Genomic DNA, 27,320 nt, shown 5'->3' with positions numbered 1-27,320 from the left:
TCTTACACTAACTGTTCAGCAAAGCCACTGGAGGGTCGGAGCTGGGCACTACGTGATCTGATTTACACCCGGGAAAGACCATTTTGGATACTGTAGGAGGTACGACCGAATGGATGCAACAGACCAGGCAGGAGGCAACGACAGTCATCCAGGCAAGAGGTGAAGTGGCCAAGGGGCCAGGCAGAGTACAGGTGCTGGCAGATGAGAAAGTTCTCCCGGCGACTTCTTTTCTCCCAGTGAAATGTGAAGCAGGCACATGGCATCCCCTGAGAGGGGACCTGGATGGATAGATGGAGTCATGCTTTTATCTCTATATTGGAAGAGTAGAAAAAAGAGGTGAAGAAGTTAGGAAAAAAAGGGAAAAGAAGTTATAAAAAGTTCCTTTCAAAAAACCTGCATGTTTAAGAATGAAAGAAGTGGCTTAAATCTTTCATTGCATGCTGTTCTGAGCATTGGCTATAAAAGACTTACCTTTCGTAGGACAATATCTTTTAAAAATCACTTTTTCTTTGTAGTAAGTCAATACTTGGCCCCTCCTCCCAGGGAAGTAACCACCTCCTTTCTTTCCTTCTTCTTCTTCTTTTTTTTTTTTTTAACATCTACAGCCCCTGGTCTTCCTAGGTGGTCTCCCGTCCAAGTACCAACCGGGGCTGACCCTACTTAGCTTCCGAGATCAGATGAGATCGGGCACTTTTCAGGGTGATGTGGCCGTAGACCGCCTCATTTCTCAGACCCCATGAATCGCTACACTTCCTGTCTTGATGTGACAGTAGTGACTGATGCCATCTACTTCCTCCCTTGGGTTCAGCTCTGTAAGATTCATTGTGTGTGTGTGTGTGTGTGCGTGCGCATGTGCGCACACGCCACGCACATGCGAGACCATAAGCACTTATATGACAGGCAGTTCATATAACAAAACCAGTTTTACAAAATGTTTGCCTTTTTAAACAAAAAGTATGCCATATATTTTTATTAAATCATAGAAAACTCATTTGTATACAAATTTTTTCCAGTTTGGGGAAACTGGAATATTGAACAGTTGGGTAACAAAAACAGATGAAAGATACATCTCACTTTCAGTAGAGACAAATTTTAAGTTGTCACATTTATTTTTCTTAAATGTTGAAATAATCAATAACAGGTTGCTGGCTCCTTTCACCTTTAGGCCAGAAGAATACTATCTCCTATAACCCCCCATTCTCTTTAAGGATGGTTTTCATTACTTACACCAACCATAACTTTAAAAGATGGTTAACTTGGAAGACTTTTTTCCCTACCATGGCCTTCTAGGGTAGTTTAAATGCCGAATTTCAGAAGCAGGCCTCATCCCACAGGACTGATTAAGCTTCCCTTCGACGACAGCGAACATGTATAACGGTGTGGAATATATTTCAGAATAAGTTAAATATTAAGACACACGGTATGGTAATAACGACCTACTTTTCTTTCTACCATGTAACTTCAGAAGTTGACCCTAATCTCACACGTTTATAAAGGGTGAAGACTGAGGGATCCAGTGATACGGAAAATGCACAACCTTCAAAGCCACATTCTCTAAATGCTTTGGCCGAGAACATACAAGTGGTCCTGCTAGAGCCACACCCGCGTCATTCCACGGGGGATCACAACAAACAGATTCTGAGCTTCGCCAGGTGAAAACGGGCAGCGGTTTTAAAGTCTGGGTCGTCACTCATTCTGCTTTCCAACGAGATCGAGAGGTCACACTGTGACATGTCTGCACTCACCCCAAGTCCTCACATAACATAAACACAAATTAAATATTATCGAAATTATTTTAAATTAAATGGAAGACCACTATTTTTAAGTGCATGAGCTATCTCCCCCTTAGCTTCCTGAACGTGTTACAGAGCAAGAACTAACAGCCTTGGTAACAGCCATGTTCCTATTAGAGGCCAACTTGCTTCCTCTGAGAGCCTCCTGGAGTAACACATGAGACCTTCAGGGGGGGAAAAAAAAGCAATTTTCCGCTCCAAGTGGAGAGAATGTCTCAAAAAGTCATGTTCCCAAACTGAAGTCTGGATTTCAGACTCATTAAGCAGAAACTGAAAAATGTGATCTTTGGGACTGGCTCCTCACCAGTGGTGACAGCCTGCTTCCCCAGGACACTCAATGGACCCTTAATCCTGTGAGCCTCTCTCCAAGCCGCCCCCAGGTCCTGGGCCCCTGCTGTCAATCTGCAGACCTGGGGCTCTTCCAGAGAATGTGTAAACAAATCTGGGAAAACTGCACTTCTGCAAGTTTTCGTTATGTCAGTGAAAAACCTCTTGGGCTAAGAAAAACAATAGGAAAGACTGTCCCAGTCTCAACTTCCCACAAGGCTTGTCTTTTGCTCATCCTGCTGCAGAATACTAGAAAGTCAACTCAAATACCTTTCGCCTGGCTTGTCCCAAACGGCATTAGACAAGGTAGAAAGGTTTCCTTGGACTACCTTATTCCTGAATTGTGACAAACACTTATCCAATCTTGTTACTGGAGGTGACTTGGAGAAGAGGCCAGGCTTCTGTGCAGGTTGGGATTCTGGCTGTGTCTGTTTCGGCTGCGAACGGATGAGAACATGGTGTTGCAGCCCGGAACTTTGCATTTATGCAGCTGGCGGAGGTGCACAGTTTTGTAGTGGGCCCTGAAGGTCCCTTTATTGCTGTACGTCTTTTGGCAGAGGTGGCATGTTATGGGCAGCCCAGAAGGCAGGCTGGCGAGGCTCTGGTCGGCCTTCTCCATCAGCACACAGATGGGGTACTCATCCTCCCCAGGTCCAAGGCTCGGACCTTCACAGTTCCCATCGCTGTCCTCCATGAGCACAGTGCCTTCCTCGCTTGCCCTGTCTGAGTCCCAAGAAGAATGGCTGCTGATCTCTGACTTGATGCTCGAGGTAGTGCTCAGGTCCAGGATGGTGCCTTCACTTGGCGGACCAGGGTTGTAGCTCTCGCGGCTGGCACCGTGGACTTGGGTTATTGGGTAAACCAGGCTGCCCACCCGACTGGCTCCCTTGAAGATGACGGATGTGTGGGAGGCTTGCTGCGTGAAAGCCACATCCTGATAGGCTTCCTTAGCCACGTCTTTCAGAAGGTAAGCTGCACGGAAGTGGTCTTCACTGCCCTCCAATGCTTCTTGGGTCAATACTTTCTGGTGGAGGTTTATGTTTGAACTGTGTCTGCAAGAGTGAAAAGATGTTTAGCAATGTGTTGGGCTGTCGTTCTAAAATAGTCATCATTCAGAGAAGAGACACAAGGTGGATACCAGGAAAATGTCATGGCATGGGAGGAGTGATAAGGGGCACGGGACACAAAGGGTGTTTAGTGGACGCTGGCCCACTGCAGTTCACTGCTTGTCAGAAGTTAGTGTCCACCAGGACAGTCAACGGTCTGGAAACTGGGAATACGTGTCTGACTGACACGTAGCTTCCCAGACCTCATCCCAAGAGAATGGCCAGACGACTTCAACAAGGCCTTTTCAGCTGGGACATCAAACCAGGGGATCCCAGGGAAAAACAGGTCACAAACGATAAGGAACAAAAGAGAAGGCTATATTTCAATGAAACCAGGAAGTTCTACCACACTGTCCAATACCATAGCCCCTCATATGTGGCAGCTGAGTGCCTGAACTGTAGCCGTGTCATATGCTGAAATGATAATACTTTGGATAGATTGAATGAAGTAAAACATGTTGAATAAAAGTTACTTCACCTGTTTTTTTTTTTTTACTTTTCTTAATATGGCTACTAGAAAATTTGAAATTTCCTATATGGCTTGCAGTAGGGTCTAGAGCATTTGCGCACACATCACCCCAAAAGGGCATGGAAATCTGGCTAGAAATAGGTATGTATGTGTGTGGGGATGGAGAGCACATATTAACTTCAGTTCATATTTGCAACGTTTCAGTGTGTACCAGACAGGAGTTTAGCAAATGCAGCACTGTGAGCACACCACAAATCTTCTACCCAGTGATTACTCCTGAAGGGCAGATGATGAGTATCCATTATGACACATGCCTTTGACTCATACAATATCATTTGGATGTAACTTGTCAATCAACGTTGGCCTTGCTCAGAGGTCCCCTGCTAACCTGACTAATAAACACAGTCCTTCCCAACGGCTACAATCTTAAAGGGGACAAAAGAATGACTCCAAACAGGGAAAACAGTCCCCTAATACAGCTCAGAATGCATGTCAGGGTCAAACTGGGAAGAACACCCCACTAGAATAACTAAGGATAAAATTTTCTCTTCTAAATCTCCAGACATATGAGGGAGAGAAGGTTTAATCCTATTTCACAAAACGTATAAAATTTACTATTCGACTTCTCTCTTTTGTCTCCTTACACATTCTTTTTCTGGGCATAATCAGAATTATACTCCCAGATCACCCACTTTGCAAACAGCTCTTAAGTGCAACTCTGACCTATGATTATGTCAGCATTCTGGGTTGAAGGGGCAGGAATGTGTCAGCAGAAACCCAGACACTAGGTTGACATACAGGTTCCATACACATAAAGTGGTTAAAAAAAAAGCCAAACACATTCGCTGGAGCCTTGTACTGAAAGGTCCCTCCCGTAACAAAACCAAAGCTCTTGGAGCCACGCTCAGGCATCCCATGGACACCAAGAGCTAACACGTGGGCTCCTCCAACCTTCTCCTTAAGTCTCAGAGGGTCAGATGCATTTCCCAAGGTGCCATGTCCCCTAAAACCAATGACGGCCACAGCTGCGAAAACCCTATGCACCTCATGCCAGGCTTTCTGCTTCTAGAAATTTGCTGGTGCTTTGCTCAGTACACAGGTCTGTATTTCTTCCCTGTATCCTCTACATCCCCCTCCAACCTGTCACCCCTGGTTCCTGACTACTTAGATTAGCTGAGACTGGAGTGTGGTCTGGGCACCCCTAGTGCTCTCCGAGACCTTTTTAGGGGGGCCCTGAAGTTAAAACTCATTTCATAAGGATACTAAGACATTATTTGCCTTGTTTACTCATTCTATCATGAATGTACGATGGAGTTTTCCAGAGGCTACATGACATTGACATCACAACAGGTTGAAAGCAGGAGCTGATACAAGAATCCAGAGGTCTTCTACTAAGCTGAAAGAGATTTGTGAAAATGTAAAACAAAGCCACGATTTTGGCTAAGTTTTATTTTCAAAACACATAGTTATTTTTTAATAAAATGTTATTTATGCTAACATGTAATGGGTTCATTATTTTAAGGAACATGAAAAGCATTTTTTTCAGTTTTAATTTCTAATACGATAGATATTGATAGCTATACGCCTGAATAGACAAAAACTCTCGAGGGTCCTCAGATTTTAAGGACCTGTACAGGGGTTGTGAGACCAAAATATTCCCCTTCTTTCAGGAAGCCTTCCCTGACTTCTCAGAGAGTCTCATTAGGCATCCTCCCATGTGCCCACAGCAACCTATGTGGTTCCCACTAGAGCAGCCACCATGTTCAGCTGTCATTGCCTGTTTACTGACCTGTACCACACACACACACACACACACACACACACAGGCATTCATGAGCAGGGAGCCATCCCTAGCACCTAACATGGAAGGTTCTTAAGTATCTGTTGGCTAAATGAGCACACGGGGGTTCTGCTGTGGGCAGCAGTCCTGGCTCGAGGAGAGGAAGATAGTTTTTCTGACAGCAACGTAGTGCTCACCTGTGACCGAGAAAAATGGGGGGCCTTGGCCCACGCACAAAGTCCTATTTAAAATGGTGCCATTTTAATCACAGATCCTAGGTAAAAAGCATGCCACGTCTTAGGTTACCAGATTAGTTTAAATTTAGAATCTTAGGTGTCTTTCTGTGCTGGGGAAGAGGTTTGTATCTACAAATAGGTTAGAAAGTAAGAAAATATTAAATACTAGAAAAAAAGAAATAGAAAATAAAATTGTATTTTAAATTCAATATACCTTCTAATTTAGTAGACACTCCAGGCCAGATCGGTGTCATAAATGGCAAGGAAAGTTTGACTGATACGACTCTCTCTTCTTGCAGTAACAGCTTGTTCACAAATAGACAGTGCTCTTGGAGGGTGAAGGGGAAGGCCGGGGTCACTAACTAGGGTATCCTGGTGGTCTGGTTCAACATCCCAGCAATGGAAACGGGAATTTTAACTAGTGTCAGCCATGCTCCATCCTTTTTGCTGAAGACAACGCGTGTGTTTGTGAGCTCTGTCCGGGAAGGTGTGTGGGAGTCTGTGCATTTTCACCCTCTGAAAAAGTCAGGCCTTATATCCTGGACTAAGGTGGTAGGGTGCCGAACTGCTTCAAGCTGTGCTTGTTTGAGCAAATGCATCATTTTAATAATCTGTGAACTGCGATTAGCATTTATCACATTGTGTTCCATCAGAGAGCCGATCCTTTCCTGAGGGCTGCCTGGGGTCTTCTGTTGGGAGGCTGGCTTGCTCCTCCCTTTATAGGCTGGGAGGGAGGTGACCTGAAGAGTGGCTAAGTGACTCAAGTTCATTAAGAAAAGCACAAGCAAGACAGTAATGCCAGTGCTGTGTTCCTGGAGTGAGGAGATGTACTGTATACCCGGGCACTCTGCGAACAGTGTGACTCCGTGTGTGTCATAAAACCCCGCCACCGACAGACCTCTCATCTTTCATCCCTGCACCCCTGAAATAACCTGCTAAGTGCCCTTACTCTTTGATATCTTAAAATTTTAAAAACCTCCTATTGAGCAGTTATTCTTCCTTTTGAATATAGCTGGTTAACTACATATCAGAGAAAACGTTTCATTCAATGGGCTTTATGTTAGAAAATGAAAACCAGACAAGTTTGGGGAAGCTAATTTAAAAAGCGCCCTCCTCCCTCCTCTAACGTGAGAACCAGTTCACATTTCCTTATGCCAAACCCTTGGGGCCAGATGTGTGTTTGAATTCAGAATTTCTCAGACTTTAGAAAAAGCAGAATGATGCATACACTGTAATATCAAGGTGATGCCCTCATTATAAATCCATTAATGTTTCTGTACGGAATATATAAAAGATCCACACAACAAGAGATTCAAAAACAATTACAAAAAGCCTCACATCACTTCAGGTCAGGTCTTGTGGCCCAATAAGTCTGGGTTTTGGAACTGAAAATCCAGGAGGGTGGATCTATAGAACAGTGTCTCCCGAAGGTGGGTCCCCCAGCATGGCAACATCTAAGTCACCCGCGAGCACAGAGATGCAGAGCTCTCAAGCCTCCCAGGGACCCACGGAAGCAGAAGTCCCAAGGGTGGGGCTCAGGACGTTCTCACAGTCCCCCTGCTGATGTGGATGTACGTGAAAGGTAAAAGCTTAAGAACCACCGCCTGAGAAGAAATGACTGCCAACAGGTGCCTTACCTGTCCCTGCTCCTGCGGGAAGGGAAGGTGGCTTTACAGCCCTCCACCGTGCACACGTGTGTCTGTTTGGCATGGATGTTCTTATGGTGCATTTTCACACCGCAAGCGTTCTTAAAGGTCTTCTTGCAGATGTCACACTGGGGGCGGCTTTCTTCCTTCTGCCTCGCCAATGTGAGCTGACCCATGTGCTCCAGTTCCTGAGAATCTTCGAAACAAGGAAAAGCCACTCCTCTGTTGGACAAGGCGCTGAAGAGCCCCCCGGCCAGCAGGTGCTGCTGCAGTCTGACGTAGTCGGGAAGAGGAACACAGGGCTCCACCCCAGGCGTGAGGTGGCGCTCCGAGCCACCATCCTCAGCCTCCCTTGGAACTGTGGCCAACGTGGGCTTCTGCTCAGTCTCCCTCTCTGAGCTGTGTGTGGCCTGCTCAGGGGTTCGGCTGATGGTTCCACTGGGCTCAATCACTGATGGGAGGTGGTGGCAGGCCCTCTCTCCTTCAGGGACAGGCTTTCCTGGGTGTGCTGGCTGCGTGTGCTGCTCCTCCGGAGCTCTGTCTGCCTGGGAGTCCTCCGGCTCATCTTCACTGAGCACCTGCAGGGCCATGTCGTCATCGGAGCTGAGGGCACGCCTCCTCTCATTAGCTATTTCCACAGCTTCCTTCTCTATTTTGATAGGCATACTGGACTTGCGGGATTTCTTCTTGGGAAGGGCATCGAAAGGCATTTCATTTGAAACCAGATGTTCAGGGATCGAGGAGGACAGCTGTGGGAGGGAAGGCAGCACCCCGGGCGTGTTTGCTAGCTCAGCAGGGGTGGCCGGACTGCGGTAGAAGGGAAGCACTGGCTGGACTGTCTTTAGGTTGGGGAAAAGGACTCCGTTCTGCCCAACGCCGGGGAAGGCTGCTTGGCCCCTGGAATCCTCCCCGGGACCGGCGTAGCCAGGGAGAGGCCTACAGTCCGGAGAGCTCACCGTGAACCTCGGGCGCCTGTAGCCGTCGGAGGCGGCTAGGCTCAGGCTGTTTCGCAGGTCTTTGTCTCGGTTGTTTCTGTTCATTGGCATGTGCAGCCGGGGGTTGGGGTTGGCACTGTGGCGGTTCCGGCTCCTCAGCGAGCTGAATACCATGTTACAGCCTTCGATGGTGCACTTGTGCTTGATTTTCAGGTGGACGGCGTTGTAGTGGATCTTGAGGGTGCCCTTGTCGTAGAAGGTCTTCTCGCAGGCTGTGCAGAACACCCGGCCCTTCTTTGCACCCAGGCTGTTCCTCTCAGATTTCACTTTAGCCTCGGGGGACAACTGCGTCCTTTCAAGCCGAGTCACAATGCTGTATGAGCCGGAGTCACTTAAATGGGCATTGTCTTCCTTGTTAGCAGCAGCGTCTGGACAGTTTAGACACCGCTCTTTTTCAACCTGAAATGGTGCGGAGTTGGAAGTTAAGAAGCTGCCGTCGGGGAAGGGTCCGTGGATTTCCTGTTTGGGGTCCTGACTCTGGTCCTGCCCCTGCTCCAGCACATACTGCTCGGGCAGCGACCCTATCAGTGCAGGAGGTACAGGGTTGAAGAACTGGAAAGGCAGCATGAAGGTCATGTTGTTTATGAGGTTCTCGAAGGGGTGCACACTGCTGGGGTTTCCTCTGTCCACAGCGGCGGGCAGGCTGGCACTCCTGTGGCCGCAGCTCTCGATGAAAGCCCTGATGTCCACGTTGGCTGTGGGCGGCGGGATGATGATGGACTGCTCTTCTTTCTCTTGAATTGCCATGAGCTCCACTATGGACTTGGTCTCCCCAAAACGAAGGAACTGCTGCAAGGTGGCCACCTCTTCCTCACTGGTCATGATGCTCCAGTGGTCCAGCACCTTTCCTGATGCATCCTAAAGCCAAACCAGAATCGAGAAGTGCAATTAATTTACTACTCCTTACCCTTTTCTCTAAGAAAGGAGCCGTGTGGTCAGGACCTCCTCCAGCACCACAGGGCACCTCTGGGCATATTAGGAAATGACACCCGCTCTGGATGAGCACGAAGGTTAATGAGTTCAGCCCCAACTCATGCCGATCTCCTAGGCCAGAAACTTTGTGCAGAAAATATTCTGTGCGAATTTAAGTAGAGGCCCAAAAGAGAGATGTAAAATTATATTACTCAAGCCTAAGGGAAATTTGGTGATTATTTTCCATCTTATTTCAAACTTATTGGTTGTCTCGCATTAAGCATAATAATCTTCCCCACAAAAATTAAAATATGTCTTTTGAACCACAGTAACTTCTTTATCTAAGGAGTATAGATGGAGCAATCAGGCCTAGATATAGCTTGAGTGTTTATTCACTGCATTTTAATAATCTTCCCAAGCAACTTCCATCAGAAGACAAATGAACCTGTATTGATCTATTGCCCGTGTTCACAAAGCAGAGCTGTAATTACACTGGAGTGTTGGAGATCTTTCAAACTCTAGCAAGGCCTAACTTTTCCCAAAACTACGATAAATATTTTATCACAGAACATGTATTTGATGGCCTACTGAGATTTTTCACAGTGCATGTAAGAGTTCTGAAGATGACGAGGAACGTAACATCATAAATTTTTCATGCACTAGAGGTTCAAGGTAATTGATTCCATATTTTTAATCCTAACACTAGAAAGCAAGATTATTAGGATCATTAAATATTGATCTATGTCATAATGTAAGATCATAATGGTACTCTACATAAAAGGTTGTTTCTGGTTTGCTGGGGTTCCTGCCCTGGAGGTGAGCAAATGTGTTTCCAGAGAAAGATCATGGGCTTTAGAGTCAGAAGTGGGTTCAAATTCAGGGTCTGCCACATATGAGTTGAGTGACTTCAGAAATATTTGGAAGCATTCTGAGCCTCTGGTTTTTCAACTGGAAAATGGGAATAATCTACCTACCTAAATAAAATAGGTGGAAGAGAGTCTAGGTCAATAAATGCTTAATAGTGTTTGTTTTAATGATGTGACTACCTGAGTAAGACTGAAATGTATGTTAGTCTTGCAAATTCATTCAGTCTCCCATTTCACTGAAAATTTTTACCAAAGTTAGCTGACATTTTCTAATGTAGTGGCAAGAAAAAATGCTGTAGCTGTTTCATGTGTCAGAGAAATAAGAGAATTCAGATCAGGAAATATGTTCTTAGCTTGTGATAATCCCTTAATGACCTCTGAATATGAAACACAAGGCCCACCCCCCATATCTTGTTCTAGAAAGAGAGGTAAAACTACTCTGCAAAGTAAGGAGAGGAGAGAAAGCATGAAAGGCACAGCGAGATGCCTTTCATCTCTCCTTCATGCAGATACAAAGAGAAAATGTGAGGAGGCCAAAAATGAACTGGAGAGAGAGAATAAACAAGAGCACAAACACAGAAATGCCACAAGACGATGGGTCCTAGGAAGGAAAAACAGCAGCGGGGTGGCGGACGGCTTTAGAGAACAGAAATTACAATTGTTTGCTGAGTGGTTCTATAAGGTGAGTTCTTTTCCCATCTCCAAACAGCATCTGTGTCAACAGGTAGTTTGCAGATAATAAAAGAAATGGAGGCAGCACCCAAGATGGGGCAAATGGTTTACTGTGGAAAAGCTGGCGAGGGAAACCCCAATCAGAGACTATGCAATGTGCCCACATCCTGAATATAGACAGATGCCTTGAGGAAAACAATGGATTTCTCCCAGGACGTAAGGTGGGGCCTAACCCATCAGAAACAATGTTAAAGGCAAGAATAATCCCCAATGGCTGTAGCACTGGTGGGCAACTGGGTCACCTCAGTTACCTGGACATGGGTGTGCAAAGGCACTCTAGGAGAAGAGTGGCTGTGGTCACTATACCTGCAGCACATATCCACGGATGTAATCCTGAAGGGTCCAGTCCAAGGCACGGAGGATCTGGAGGACCTCGTCTTGCTTCAGCACACTGAAGAGTCGGTCTAGCAGGATTTTCAGGCGAACGGGGATGGCCTGGGTCCCGTAGAGCATGAGGCTGCTAATATCAAACACCACATTGGACTGGACAATCTCAACCTGGCTTGCTGGACACATGGGTGGGACCCTCAGCTTACTCAGAGCTGAAAAACCAAATGGAAGACATATTGTTTTTAAAGAGTTCTATTTTCAAGAGAAACTCGGCACAAGAAGTAGGCTAGTGCAATCTCTCAGTTATCTGTTCCAACAGAAAGAAACACAACTATGTGAATGATTAATAATTTTAACAGCTATCACAGGAACTTCTAAAATAAAATGCACTGGCCTGAGACTCTTCTTTTCCCCCCTTCCTGTGACATCCCTGAGGAATAAAATAGCTACAAGTAGGGAAGTGTAAAGAAAGGGGTAAAAACGAAGACGATAGGTGTCTAATCAAGAAGATGGAAAATCAGGAGGCACTAAGGCTTGGGATTCCAGCAGACCTGGGTTTGAGCCCTGGTTTGCCACTTCCTAGTTGTCAGCCTTGGCAAATTAATCCACCGAAATCTATGCTGTCCAATGCGACACTCATCAGCCACATATGGCTATTCAATTTTAGATTTCAATTCATTAACATTCAATAAAATTAGAAATTAGTTCTGCAGTCACACTAGTCACTTTTCAATTACTCGGTAGCCACCGGTGGCTAGTATAGGGGCAAGTTTAGCAAATGAAAATACAGGATGCCCAGTTAAATCTGAATATACATTTCAGATAATTGACAAATAAGTAGGATATACTTATATATACCCATATACAAATCTTCATTGGAATATACTTAGGCTAAAAAATTAATTATTGTTTACCTGAAATCCAACTGTCACCGAGCGTTTCTTATTTTATCTGGGCTAGAGGCTACTGTATTAGACAGCACAGAACAACTCTATCATTGCAAAATGAGAACGCTGAAGCACCAGTGTCTACATTTTAGAACAAGGCTAATGAGACACTTATACAGAGTTAAGATTCAAAGAGTTAACATATATAAAGCTCTTATCCTGTCACCTGGCACGTGGTAGTAACTTACAAATGTTAGCGGTCACTCCTAGATGTCACAGCAATTCCTGAATAACTGTGAGTTATTTAGAGGGAATACTACCAGCCAAGAGAGGGGGAAAAATAAAATTACCGTGGGCCACCCATCCATGTCTGCACTGTTCACACTGACGGTGGTTTGTTTTCCCTGGTTTGAAACTTTGACAACTGCAGTTCAGAGTACAGCCGATAGCCTGCAAAGGAGAACACAGGTATGCACAGCACGTTAGTGATGTGTGGGACAGACATCACTTCTACAAAACAAAACCTCCACTCGGCAACATTCATTGAGCAATGTGTGCCCGCTCTGTGCCAGGCCGAGGTGCGGACACTGGACCCCGGAAAGAAGTGTGGCTGACCCGCCACCTGGAGACGGTAAACACATTGCATGGATATTCCACGTGCGAGAACGGGCTACGAACACCAGAACGTTTTATAAGAAAAGACTATGGGTTGGAAGGAAATATCTTGCTTGTTATGAAGGACACAGAAAGGGTGAAGAGTCACATTTTCACCAAATCTCTAAACTGACCAGAGTAGTAATGCTGAAAGATGCTGAAAGATATACAGAGGCTGCCTTGGGACAAGTAAACAGGAATTAAGAGTAATTTGCATGTGGAATGTGTTACCCCCAAGACACAGCAAGGACTGAGTATCAAAACAGATTTGAGATCATGTACTGGGTGACTACACCGAGGATGGTTCCCCAAGTCCACTCATTGGACTGTGTGACTGATGGGGACAGACACAGCCTGGACGAGCCCTGCACAGAGGCCCAGGTGCATGGCGAAGTGCCGTGCGTGGTGTGGGGGGTGTGGGGTGTGCAAGCATACAGCTGAAACAGAAAACAGAATTCTAGTATGAACAACAAAGCTTCACATATATTTTTAAGAGGAATTCCTCAAAAGGGCATAGATGCCTGAAGAATGGAATCTATTATTAAAGCGAAAAAGCTCTCACAAGAGCTATGACAGGTGGTTCCCGGGAAGAGCTGCTGGGTAGAATCCCTATGATCCAAGAGGGCCCTGAACCTGCGGAGTGTGTGTGGGTTTGGGGGAGGGGGATGAAAAAGCCCTACGATTATAGATTTAAACCTCCATCTGTCAATTAAGGGAGTATGTGGCCTTGTGTGGGGACAGGAAGGGGAGAATCTGGCCTAAGACCTGGGAAACTCGCTTTAGGGAGTATATAACTAGTCTTCGCTTAAAAATCATTTGCTGATGGGACTATAAAATAATGCAGCCTGTTTGGAAAACAGATTGTCAGATCTTCAGAAACAGAGTGACCAGCAATTTCGCTCCTAGGGCTGTGCTCGAGAGCTGGAAACATTACGTCCACATAAAAACTTGTACCTGAATGTTCATAGCAGCATTACGTATAACAGCCCCAAAGCAGAAACAACCCCAATGTCCTTCGCTTGAGGAATGGATGAACAAGATGTGGCACATCCATACAATGAGACACTACTGGGCAATAAGAACGAAGTACTGGTACATGCTACAACATGGATGAACCTTGAAAACATGATGCTAAAGTTAGAAGTACATAAATGGAAGGAAGTATTAAAAGCCAGAGGTTATCGGAATCTATTTACATGTTAAGACTAGGTTACTCCACAGAGGAGGAAGAAAGCAGAACAGTGGTTACTCAGCTACAGAACAGTGGTTCCTCAGCTATGTAGGAATGACGACTAACTGCTAATTGGTAGCAGTAGGCGCAGATTGGTATTCTTTGTTTAGATCTTTTGAAAAAAAAAACAGATTTAAATTGAGATAGAATTCATATGCACAACTCATCCATTTAAATTATACAATTCAATGATTTTTGGTATACTCAGCTGTGCAACCATCATCACAATCTAATTCTTATCACTCTCAAAAGGAACCCTGTGTACAAGTTTACGACAAACATGTTTTCACTGGTTTTGGGTATATTCCTAGAAACAGAATTGCTGGATCATATAGTAACTCTACATTTCACTTCTTGAGAAACTGCTAAACTGCTGTCCATTTTACATGCCCACCAGCAATATACAAGGATTCCAATTTTTCCACATCCTCACCAACACCGGATAAATAGGCAGAATATAGATGATTTTTCTGGCAGTGAAAATACTCTGAATGATACCATAATGATGGAAACATGTCATTACACATTTGTCCAAAATCATAGGATATACAACACCAAGAGTGAACTCTAAGGTATAATATGGAACTCCAGTGATGATAATCAGTCATGTAGGTTCATCATTGTTACAAATATACCCTCTGGTGAGGGGTGAGGATACTGGGGGAAGGTATGCATGCACAGAGGCATGGGGTACATGGGAAATCTCTGCACTTTCCTAAAAATGTTTCAAAAAAATAAAGTCTTTAAAAAATCAGTGACCTTGCTAAAATACAGGTTAAAATTTACAATAATATGGCTATTATGAACAATATTGGATTACAATGTGAACAGAGCAACTAGACAGATTTTCAGGTAGAGGAACAGCGCTGTTCACAACCGAGACCTGCAGCAGATAGCAACAGTGTTACGTAATCCCTTCAGGAGGCTATCAGAAAACAGAAAACAAGGGAGAAAGGTTTCTGACCTTTGTAAAGTCATCTGCTATAATACAAAGAACTCCAGATGATCACAACACTCACTCTAATAATGCATGCATTCCCATCAAGAGTGATATCATCTCAAAGGGTGATATTTGTTCCTGCAGGGAGTGTGTGAAAAAATATTATTTGTATGTATAAAGCACAGATATACATATATAAATATATAGAATATGGTATGAGAATAAAATTTTATTGGGGGAGGCACGATTAGAAAAAAAATGTTTAAAGATTCCCTGGATGTGGGGCTGGGAGGAGGAATGAAAAACAGATTGAGAAACATTGGTCTAATGTCAGAAATTCTTTTACTTTTTCGTTATACAGTTTCTATTTGTATATACATATACCAATGTGTTTAATACATGAACACATACATCTATATACCTTTAAACAGAATTATATAGTTATCTCGACTGGAAGTTAGAGGATAAAAAGGAGTAATAATTTAATTTTTATCACATTGTCAAGACAAAAAGTTCAAAGGGCACCGCTATTAGTTTGTGACACACTTGCTATGTTGTCTGGCTTCTCAACCCCTTGCAACTCTCTGGACACCAGCTCACCTAGGAGCCAATCACCTGTATTCTCAACAGCTGCCAGCACACTCGCTACTAAGCCTCTGAAATAGTTCACAACCTACATCCTATGACCGTTTTAGAGAAAATGTTAAAAAGAAGAAAAGTTCTTATTTTTGGATGATGTCCCTGGAAATGCCACTCACTCTTTAAAAACAGGATGTTGAAACAAAGTGAATTCACGTTTCATTTGAGAGGAACACAGGACCTGCTTTAATTACAGAAAGAGATGTTCTCAAGTACACCCCGCCCCCACTCCCCAAGGGTTCTATGCAAAAGGTTCTCTCTCTTGGAAAGCCCCAGGATACTCCAGGGGACTCTACCTGAGGCTTGGCACAGAAAAACAACACAGGGAACAATTCCAAGCACATTTCATAGCCCATGGTTGAAATTCATTTTTTCTGCATCTGTTGGCCTGGGACTCAGGGTTCCTTCACTTTAGCATTACAGAGTTCTTTGTGGTGGAGGGCTGTCCTGTACATTGCAAGGTATCTAGTAGCCTCCATGGCTTTGACCCACCTGATGCCACAGTAACACCCCCCCCCCCACAGTTGTTAAAAACAAAAATGTCTCCAGACATTGCCAAATGCCTCTGGGGGCAAAACTGGCCCCAGTTGAGACCCACTGACCTAACCTGATTATTCAGTTTTAGTAGCCTCTAGTTTAGGGACAGAATTTTAAGCAGTTTTATCCATAATTCCAATGTCTGAATGCTGCTTTATGAAAAACATTCATGTGGTTCTATATGAACCCATTTGAATAAGGCTTAATAAAGCTCATTAGACATCTATGGAAATAAATCTCGGAGGAATTATTTATGAACTAAAAAGCCAATTACGGTGTCTAAGAAAACTTCTAATATTAAGCCCTTGAGTTTTTCCACCCATCTTAGAATTCCAAAATGTAGTAAAATTATAGCACCATTATCTAAAGACAAATGAAAACTTCTAAAGTGAAATCAAACCAAAAAATTCTAATTACAGGATGAAAAGTACTCATGTAAACCAAAATGGAAAACTCTTAAAACTTAGATCCTTTCCGTTGGAATCCTGATAGATGTTCCATTCTTCAGAAACATAAAGCAGATGTTTACAACATTCTGAACTCATCAAGACATGATTATTGCTTTTCGTGCACTCATTTTAATCAGACTATTTCCGAATTGTTATTAGTCACTTTGATGTGCTACAAATCAATATTCAAAATTCTGGTTTGATTTTTTTGTTAAGCATCATTTGCTCATTCACTCACCCAGAAATTACTGACACACTTCGCATATGATGGATGGCTCAGTTATTTGCTGTCTTGGGATAGAAAGCTATGATCTAGTTTTTAAGTAGGTTTGAGGGTCCCACTTCCTCTCTCAGACAACCCTGCTCTACCTTTAGCTTAGGGAGACACTGCCACAGGCCTCTTGTTAGGAGCTGCTGACATGAATTCCTAGCAGTGGCCAGGCCAGACACACAGTGGGGTCAATATCCAGACATCAACTGCTGGACAATGCAGGCTTTGATAAGATGGCAATTACTGAGCTTGAGAATGAAAATTATCTACTTCCAACCTGCTTCCATCTCTAGTACATACAATATTTTCATATCACTGAAGATAAATTCAGGGGGAAAACTCTTGGGGGACTAGAAGGAAAAGAAGGAGGAGAAAAATTATAGAGGAACTTCGGGGTCTCCAGATTCACGGTATTGACCCTCTGAGGGAAGTCATTTTTGATCAGGCTCAGGAACAAAATTGAACTGTGTACTAGTCAGGCAATTTTGCAGGTTCACGTAACTCAGTTTGCCCTGTCCAAGACAGTAGCCACCAGCCAAATGTGGCTATTTAAATTATAATTAATTAATATCAAAAAAAACTTAAATTCAGTTCTTTGGTCATGCTAGCCACATTTCAAGTACTCAGCGGTCACATGTGGCTAGTGCCTACTGTACTGAACAGTGGTGATGAGAACATTTCCATTATCATAGAAAGTTCTACTGGACAGTTCTGAGACCAGTGGTGAGGCTAGCTGCTCTTCCAGTCTGTCTTTCCACGTGGTGGCATTTGTACTTAACAGGTGATCTCGTTTGATCCTCACTACATCCCTGTGAGAAGGGAATTATTCTCAGGAAATCTTAAATGCCTCAAAGAGTTGTAATTTGTCCAAGGCCACATAGCTGGTGAGCTTTACTGAGCATTTATTATTTGGGAAGCACTGCAATAAGCAGCACCCATGTATTACCTCATTTTTTACACCCACCCGGGAGGCAGGTTTTATGACTATGCCCATTTCACAGAAGAGGAAACTGAGGAACTTACAGACTATGAGGGTGGTCTCAAATATGGATAGTGGAGCTAGATTATATCTTGAAATATCAGTATTTGGTGCCAACCGCACCTACATTTCTGGGTTCATTTAATCCCTACAGCAACTTTGAGAGTTAGGCATTATCATCCACATTCTGCAGATAAGGACATTAAAGTTCTACATGGTAAAGAAACTTCATTCACTGAATAAATATTTACTGAGTATTTATGAGCCAAACATTCTAAACTCTGGGGGTTAAAGTGCTGAACAAGTCTAAAGAGGTTCCTGCCCTCCGGGAGCTTGTGTTCTAGACAGGAAAGGAAATAAACAAGTAAACAAACAATATCTTTGCAGAATAAGGCAAGTGCTATGACAGAACTAAGCAGAAAGCTTTGCTAGCAATTTTACTGGCATGGAGGGGTAGGGGTAAGTGCCTTTTCTGCAGGGTCATCAGAGGCTTTTGAGGAGGTGACATTTGAACTGAGTCCCAAGAGATGGCAAGGAGCCAGTGAAGAACTGGAGGCAGAGGGAGCATTTGATGCAGGCGGCACAGCAAGTGCAAAGGCCTCAAAACACAAGAGGCTGGAGTGTTCAGGGCCCAGGAAAGGGGCCAGGAGAGCTGGAGTGGAGTCAGAAAGATTAACGGCAGAAAATGGGGCTTGAGAAATGACAGAGACCACTCTGCATGGAATCTTGTGAGGCAATCCAAGGAGTACGGATTTTGTTCTAACAACGAGCTTTTGAAAAAGGTATGAAATTAATATGATATGCCTATTAAAATGACACCTCTGGATAAGGAGCTAAGGAGCCTGAGCTCCTTCTCTTAAGCACACTGAGCATCTTTGACAGTGAGGTAGTAAAATCTACCATCGGCTTCAGGCAACTTATGTCTTACTTCCCGTTCAGCCATATAACCTTCAGCTCCAGGACCTGGAGCCTCTGACTATAAAATGGGCTGGATATCTGCTCCTGCATACCTCAGAGGCCTATGAGGCATATTAATGAGAATATACAGATGGAGAGTTGAAAAGACCAATTAGCACAGTGAGACTGTTGTTACTGCCAGGCCAACAACAAGTAGGTTCTTGGGTCCTGGGCTCTGGTGGTCTGACCGCATGCACGGAGCTAACAATACCTATGATAGAAACCTCCATAAAAGTTGCTCCACAATGAATCATTCCTGAAAGAGACAACAAAACAACTGAAACTCCAAACCAGCAGCTAGCAGCTGGCCCAGGGCCTGACACTTGGTAAGCCTTCGACTGGTATTTGAGAGAAGAATGAATAAATCAATGAGAGAGCTGCACCAAGCTTACTAATTATAGATGCCCACCCGATATCCTTTAGCCTATCTGCCTTGGTAAAAGAACCCTAATTTTCATGTCTCCTTTGGTGGCCGGGTGATGAAGTACTGGCCAATGGTAGACAAGCAGACCTTGTTTCTGCTTTACAGAAGGCTCTTTAAAAACGGGAGGTTACTCAGCTGATGGACTTCTCTGCCTTTCCTCCTTCCTCTTTTCTTGGAACAAGAACATGATGGCCACTCTACAGCACAAAACGACTCGTTTTTTTTTTTTTTTTCCAACATAAATTGCAAGGAGAAAAGTGGATTAAGAAAGATAAAATATGGCCTTTACTTGGATCCTAATTTGAATAAACCAATGGTAATACAAAATTTAGAAGACAATCAAGGAAATTTGAATACTGGAAATGTAATGACATTAAAGAGTTATTGTTAACTTTTTAGGCACTATATGGTATATTGTTTTGCCTTATAGAACATTTTTTTTTTTAGAGCTACATTTTAAAATGTTTATGAATGATATTATATGATGCCCAGGATTTGTTTCAATGTAATCCAGTGTTGGTGATGGTGGGGGAATGGGCAGAGAATAACAGATCCATGGGGTCGACCCACAGTTGAACACTGTTGAATCCCCAAGCACAGAGAATTAAGGTTTGTTAAAGTATTCTAAGTTTGTTTTAAATTCTCTATGATAAAAAGCGAAAAAAATAAGATCAATCGAAGGTCGCCCTCTCCCCAGCATTTTCGTTTTGAGTGAGGTAGCAAACAGAGAGAGGGAGAGAACAATGTTATGGAGAAAGGCCAGGGGAGGCTTCTTCCAGGAGGCAGCAGGCATGAGGCATCAGTGCGTGCAGGAAATACCACAGTCCTAGGCATAAAAAGGCTCAACTCGCATATGTGTGTCAAGCCCAGGAGGCTGGGCCACAGAGCAGATTTGTCACAGGCAGTGAGAGCTGACCTAGACAGGCGACATAGGATGGGAGTCTCTTTGTTGAGTTTGTGAAGCCGTCAGGGTTCTGAACAATAGGGAGACACCGTTTGCCATGAGTATGGTTGAAAAACGACTTGGGAAGCCTCAGAAACCAGGTAGGCAGCATTTGCAATTTAAGATGACATTGAAGGAGAACTGACAGGCTGGTTTCTCACTGTAAGTACAGGGATGATAAGAGGGACCAGTCAAAGAATAATGAAAACATGGAAAAGGGTCTGGCTGAGTAGGGGCAGGTGGGAGGAAGAACCCAGGGGACAGATGTCGGGCCAAATCTACCTGTGAGTAGAAAGCATGCGTGACATACTTGTAGTGTTCTCTTGCTGCTTAGTTCAAAGAGAGTGATGGGGAAAATACTGTTCTTTGATCTCTATAAATCAAAGTATAAACTCTGCACCAAAATAATTTAACACCTGTGCTTTTTTTTTCTTAAAAGTATTAGTTCTAAAAACAAAAAAAATACAAAAAGTAGAAAAATATGCAAATATTATCTTAGACACCAAACCAAATTATTTCGTTTAAAAAAACTGACAACAACAAAACTATAGAAAAATATAAATGATACAAATATAGTTTTCCCCCTTTATAAACTAAGTTTGGGAAACCTCAGTGGTAATATTTAGAAACCTTTGTTAACAAAAAACAGAAAGACATTATCTGCACATGTACAGAACTTCTTAACACAGCAGTCAGCCTAGAGGAAAACCAAAACCAAAAAAAAAAGACATTTACACTTTAGGATAATTTTAACTAAGGTAGCCAGTTACACAAGCAATGCAACTTCACTATTGCTGCTGATGCAAAATAATAATGAAACTGTGAACATTTCTAAGGAAAATTTTGCAAGCATTTCTTTTAGGGATTTAATGAGAAGTAGATTTTAAAAACTAAGTGTAAAAAATCCCCTAGGTTTTCAAAATAAAGTTTTCAAAAAGAAAAGATCAGACAGTTAACCATGCCATTCTGATCACTATCTTAAAATTTAGTGTGGTCTATCATGAAACATTAGAGTTGTCCATATAAAAATTCTATCTTAAAAATGAGTAATCCAAGAAACAATCGGAGGGCTACAGAACAAAGCCAATGCTTCTAGAAGCTGGTGTAGAACTGGAAAATAATTCTGATGTTTGTTAGAGTACATGAAAGGATCACACAAATCATCTGTAAGAGAAGAAAAACTAATAGAATCACATAAAAAAAAGTTAGCCTAAATTAGATTTTACCTGAGACAATCATTCCCCTCCACATTGGCAACTTAGAACTGGGCCTTCATAACATTTCATTTTCCATCTCTCTTTTCTCTCACATTAGCTGAGTTAAATTATCATCCCCTCCACCCCACAACCTTAACCCCCACCCCACAATCTTAAGTCGGAGTCCTCCTGTGATATGTCGGGTTGGTTTCTAATAACGAGTCCATGTGTGGATGGTAACAGCGAGAGCCCGTTTGCTTTTAACTACATGAAGTTTGAGAATGCCCCAGATTGGACCCTGGCGAAGCAGGTCTGCTCTCTGTTTAGACTCACCCTTTTCGGATAAAAAGACATGTGTCTTGGTAGAGAAATGGGGCCACACAGGAATCTTGGAATTTCCAGAATTAGAAAAAAGGGCTTCAAAGAGTGACAAGATAAGAGGAAATAAGGTTTTCAGGTGGAAACCGATTTAAAAGAAAAAAAAAAAAAACAACAACAAACCTTTCCAGATGCCCCTTCTGTGCAGAACTCATGAAAAAATAGAGTATCTAAATAAATAAAATTTAAAAATCTGTGGTAGAATACTTGGAATAAGGTGATTTAAAAATTTTATTGACTCCCTAAATCTTGATCTTATGATACCACAAAGATGAGTGGCTCAGCATCGAGTTTTCACTTTAGCTATGGTATTTCTAGCTCTTTTTAAACAGGCCTGATTCTGCCAAAAGTAACTCACTCTAAATGACATCTGTAGAGGTGAAAATTCACCCTGGGGTAAAGCATGCTCCTCCTGCAAGTAATTTGCCTTGTGGAACCTTTGAGACAACTCCTTAATGGCCACTGTCAAAATAACTTCTAAAATCATATACAAAAGACACTTCTTTCTGCCTTTTGCCCCATATCCTGCAGTTTAATTTTATTGGCAAACTGAACTTTTAAACTGTTTTTCCCATTTATAGTTGTCTTTGAGCATTCATAAATGACATGTATATGCTTAATAGACAATTACTGTTTATCCCACAGGGAAATCTATATGGCTTTTTATCACCTAATAGGTTGTACCACCCTTCTTTCCATGCTGATGACTGAGGCATAAAAAGTGGGCACGGGCCTGGGATGCACGTATAACTGCTGAACGGGACAGATGTAAGAAAAAGAAATAACCCTCTATGCAAACCTTACGCTTCCACTGCAATTACTTCATGATGGTTAATACTTTAATGTGAATTATGACCAGAGCAAAGAGATCATTGTTTCATGTCCTAGTAGATAGCAATGGCCAAATACCCACTTCAAGCTCCATAGCGCTAAGTCCTTTTCTGTTCTGAAGAATCTATGGATGCAGATGATATGCCAAAGTAAATTACACAGATGTCTGAACATCATTACGAGTTCCTACAGTATGAGCAGCTCTTGTGTGAAGTGAAAATTTCACCACCTTTTCTCGGTATGTATAACAGGAACATGTTCGACCGACAATTGAGTTGAAACAATAATGCTATCTTCGTAAAATTAAAGTGACAAACTTATTAAATGGGAACTCGAATGATGACTTAACATCTTATTCTTTTAGGTATGCCAGAAAAGGATAAAATTATTTATCAAAATTCATCATAGCAAAAGTGGTGACCATCTTTTCACACCTATTTAAAGCAAAAAGTCAAATCCAGGACAATTTATAACACCTGCAGTAATGTTCTTTTACATGATGTACATAAATTTTCCTTTGACATATCCCATTTTAATGATGTTTTATTAATACATATCAACGTATTTGGGAAGGAATAATTGAGAAGACAGAACCAAAACTTTAACACATATACATGTATCTGCAAACTAATAAATCTTTTGAAATTCAAGAAATCTTTTGAAAAGATCCCAAGAAATCCAATAGCAAATTAAAACAAACAAGGAATGAAAGGACACCAGAAGAAAAAAAAAAAACAACTGCCAAATGCTGTTTTTCAATTCACTTTTCAGTCAAGGCGGAATCTTGGTCGCTTTAACGAGAAGAAATCAATTCGTAAAAAACTGTTGCTAGATCTGCTCTGCGGAGAAAGCTGTAGTAACACATGCTTACACACACACACACACCCTCCTCTGACAGGGATTCCCAGGACACCAGTGGGGCCTCCTTTAGGCCCCTTAAGTGTTAACAGCAGAGGCCTGGCTGCCACCAGGCATCTGGCCCGATTTAAATGCCCTGTCTTCAGAGGGCTGTGGTGAGCGCGGCCATAAAACCCAGGGACGTTACTGAACCTGAGAGTGTCTGATCCCCACCCCGCCACACACCACCACCACCGCCGCCCCCCACGCAACACACACAGTTTCAACTCCTACAATTAGGGCTGTTCGCTGGCATTCCATTGAACTGTCAAAGTCAGGCCGGTGGCGGCCGCGCGGCCACAAAGAGATGCCTTAAATGAGAAGAACATGTTCCTACACCGCATTCGAGAAAGTCTGGCTCCGAGCTATGCACTGATTAATATCAGATCTCCTCCTTCCCTCGCCTCTGCGCGATCTTGTCACATCTGGCTGACAAATCCTGAGCGGCTCAGGCCAAGCCCGGCGGGGGCCTGGGGGGCCCGGGGACGGTGGGGACACGCGGCCACAGGGAACCGACGCGGCGCCCCTCGAGCGCGCCTGCGGGCACGGCCCGGCCGCCCGCGTCCCCGCTGCCACTGCAGGTGGCCCTGGCCTAAGGACCCGCGTACGCCCGGCGGTTCCGAGGGCCCCCGCCCCCCGTCCGGCCGGCCCGAGGCGCGCCGGGCGCCGCGCTGCCCCCGCCTGGAGCGCACGCCGGGCAGCGCCGCGCTTATAAGCCGTGCCCGGCGCGGTCGCCGCCGCCGCACCTTGCTCTGCAGCCGGACGCAGAGCTGTGTCCCCCGCGCGGAGCCCCGGAGCCCCGGCCCCGCAGCCCGCGTCCCGACGGCCGCCGCCGCGCGCCCGGGTCTCCGCACGCACCAGGACGCGGCCGCAGCGGCCGGGTGGAACCGGGGGCCGCGGGCTGAGGTAACTCTGAGGTGAATGCGGCGGCGCCGGGACGCGAGCGCCGCGCGACAGCGCCGCAGAGCACGCGAGGCTGGCTGCGGCGCGCCGCCCGACCCGCACTTGCGACGCGCGGCGCCGTCCCGGGCCGCGGGGGGCCAGGGGGGGTCCCCCGAACCGGAGAGACGCGCCCCGGGCCGCGCCGCCGCGCGGGTGGCCTCGCGGGGTGGCCCCAGCGGCGCGGCTCCGACGGCGGCGGCGGCGGCGGGACCGGGTCGGAGCGGCCGCGCGCGCGGGCGTCTCGCTTACCTCGGCCATCCTGCGGCCGCCGCGGGGCCCGGCGCCCGGCGCGTGTCCCCGTCCCCGGCCGCGTCCGCCCCGGCTCGGCGGGCGCCGCCGCATTCAAGCTCCCGCCGTCGGGGCGACGCGGCGCAGTGGGCGGCTCCCTGGGCGCCCGGCAGCCGCGCACCGCGTGTGCCCGCGCGCCCGCCCCCTGCGCCCCGCTGAGGGGGGGGGCGCCCCGTCCCGCCCCCGCCCCGCCCCGGGCCGGCCGCGCCGCGGCCTCGGGTCCGCGCAGCCCGCCGAGCCCCGGCCGGGGCCGCGCGCAGGAGTCCGCCCCCCGCCGGGCTTGAAGGCACTTGTCGGCGACACGCGGACGTGCCCGTGTCTGCCTCTCCCGGGAGGCCGAGCGCTCTGAAGTCGCGGGCGATTCCGCCGCCCGCCTCCGCCGGGGCGCCCTCGGGGTCCCGCCTCGCCACGCGCGCCACCGGCAGCGCTGTGGGGATGCGTTCCCGGGGCGGGGGTCGCCCCCTTCCCTGCGGAGGTTGCATGAGTTACAGCCCCAGCAGCGTCCTGCGTCCCCAGGACGAGGGGCTGTGCTCTCTGAGCCTCACTGGCTTCGCTTGTAAATGGGACCAGATTTTTTTTTTTTTACCTCTGTGATTGGGTGCCAAGGATAATGAAAGGAAAGGAAATGTCCCCCAAACACCAAACGGGCTGGGCCCCCTTGAGCGCCTGGGGAGGGCCTGCCCGGAGAAGCGGCTTCCGGGGCCCGAGCTCAGGAGCATCCTTGACCCCTGCGAGCTGAGCTGCCGGAGATGGCCTGCAGCTGGCCAAGCGGGACCCGGGGCGGGGCAGACACGCAACCTCAGGATGGTGGGGCCTTTTGTTCCCTTTGCAGTTGCCCAAAGGGATTCTCTCTGAAGGCTGGACTTGGGGGTGCCTGCTGCCTCCTCCCACCTTGCTGCTGGTGGAGACCCTTCAACAGGGAATGCAAGGCTCCTACAATCTGAGGTTGTGGCAAAGATGGGAGATGAAAGGGAGAAAGAAGTGAGTTGCGATCAGGCAGGCAGTAGGTGCTTCTGAAAGGCGCAGGTCTCTGAGGGAAGAGGAGGGAAGGGAGAGAAGAGTATGCATGTGGAAGAGTGTGGGTATCTGGGTGGGCTTCATGGGGTCCAGGGGTTGCCTAGGGATTGCCTTCGCCCTGCCTTACAGGTGTTGGAAGACTCTTTCTTCACATGGCTACCTTGATGATGAAGCTTTCTTTGTGAATTCCAAGCCTAAACTCCTCCTCTTCCATTTTTTTCTGGTGTCAAACCCGGCTTCGCTGCTCCTCTTTCCTCTGCCTGTTGTAACACAGTGCATCCTTCAAGGCCTTTCTAAATGGCACTGCTTCCTTGAAGCCTTCCCTGACTCACAACCAGCTCTCCACCCCATGTGCCTTTGCCCTCTTCTGACCATGCCCTCACTCCCCCAAACACTTGTATCTGCTTTCTCTTGTGCTTATTGCATCCTCTAGCCTAGCTGTGTCGTGTCCTTTTCTTAACTTCTTTGGTCACGACCATTCATTTTAGTGGCTTCTTTGCTACGAGTTGTAGCAGACAATGCTCAGGTTTTAGAGTCAGAATAACACCGGTGTAGCTGGTTCCCAGTGATTGGGAATTGGCTGAGGAGGTCAGCTTTCTTGGCCTCACTGTCCTCATCTTTAAAACTAGGTATGAAACCCTGTTTCTGGCCAGATCGTTAGAGCTAAATAAGACAGCTCGTTCTGCAAACTCTCCTCCCTTTCTTTCTGCTGCACATAAAACTGATTCTTGTATTAACTTAAGTTCCTTACCAGAAGAGTCCTTGGAAGCAGGGCTACTGAATGATCATATATGCTCATTATACATACACCAAAATGTCTTAAGGCCCAGGCAGTGGCCCATGTAAATTTCCTGTCATCTGTCCTCTCGAAGATTTCGGTCAGTATCTTTGTGTTTGTTGCAACTGGATTATATTGCTTTTAGTAAAACTTTCTGCTATCAGCAAACATGAAGATAACCTGTCTAACTCTATTCCTAGTAACAAATACAAGGAAAATTTTGGTAATACATAATTGGAAAACAGGCTGCCTCACCTAACTCACTCCACGGGGGTCAATAGCCACATTTCCTCATTTATATATTATAATTTTGACCCACATATAGGGACTCAATAGATCTAGATGTAAATTACTAATTAATCTTCCGCAGGTTCATTTAGAATCAGGTACTCGATATCACAGTGTGACTTCTGAAGTCAGTCCTCTCATTTATTCCCAGATCTGATGGGCGTCTTTGCCACTTCTCAGAAACATGTAAGCAGAAGCTGTGAAAGAGAACCCACCTCTGCGTGTAGAAAACAATGTCGTCCCAGCCGGCCAAAGACCATCCAGAACACGATTCTTTTCTCCTACTGGTCAGTAATGGGATCTGGGCATGTTTTCGCTCTTCTTTGGGCCTCAGCTTCCTCAGTTGCCCAGTGCCACACTGCTCTCATAGTCCTCGCTGTTTGCCTCTGTGCTTTAGCCTTGCCACATTTCTTTTGTGTCAAGTTCCTCATTTTAGCGAGCCTAAAAACAAAACGTTTACCTTTACAATAACTAGGACTGAAAAAGTCTTTATTCAACAAGGGAAAAGTCGAGAAGACACAAAGTTAGAAAATCCCTGTGTGTGCTGTGACTGCCTATCCCGAGAACCACCAGCACATGCTGAGGGTCTGGGCAGGTGGGGG

At 45.4% G+C, this 27,320-nt stretch overlaps 1 protein-coding gene and 1 pseudogene across 2 annotated transcripts; both read right to left on the bottom strand.

Annotated features, from left to right (window-relative positions):
- Positions 1–596: 596 nt before the first annotated feature.
- Positions 597–716, bottom strand: LOC118611670 (annotated as a pseudogene).
- Positions 717–1,080: 364 nt separating this feature from the next.
- BNC1 (basonuclin 1) lies at positions 1,081–27,119 on the bottom strand. 2 transcript variants are annotated; one of them, XM_036231876.1, is made up of 5 exons: positions 26,934–27,119; positions 12,430–12,529; positions 11,169–11,404; positions 7,349–9,210; positions 1,081–3,172 (listed from the first exon to the last, which is right to left on the bottom strand). In XM_036231876.1, exons 1-5 carry the CDS (start codon positions 26,976–26,978, stop codon positions 2,488–2,490), a joined length of 2,928 nt encoding a protein of 975 aa, XP_036087769.1. In that variant the 5' UTR covers positions 26,979–27,119; the 3' UTR covers positions 1,081–2,487. The 2 variants fall into 2 exon arrangements, with proteins under 2 accessions (XP_036087769.1, XP_036087770.1); XM_036231877.1 differs by lacking the exon at positions 26,934–27,119 and adding an exon at positions 24,597–24,652.
- Positions 27,120–27,320: the final 201 nt, after the last annotated feature.

This window comes from Rousettus aegyptiacus, unplaced genomic scaffold (genome assembly GCF_014176215.1).
Source record: "Rousettus aegyptiacus isolate mRouAeg1 unplaced genomic scaffold, mRouAeg1.p scaffold_m13_p_14, whole genome shotgun sequence".
Classification (NCBI taxonomy): Eukaryota; Metazoa; Chordata; class Mammalia; order Chiroptera; family Pteropodidae; genus Rousettus; species Rousettus aegyptiacus.
Note: the sequence above shows the minus strand (reverse complement) of the source record. Positions and strands in the feature narration are given on the sequence as shown.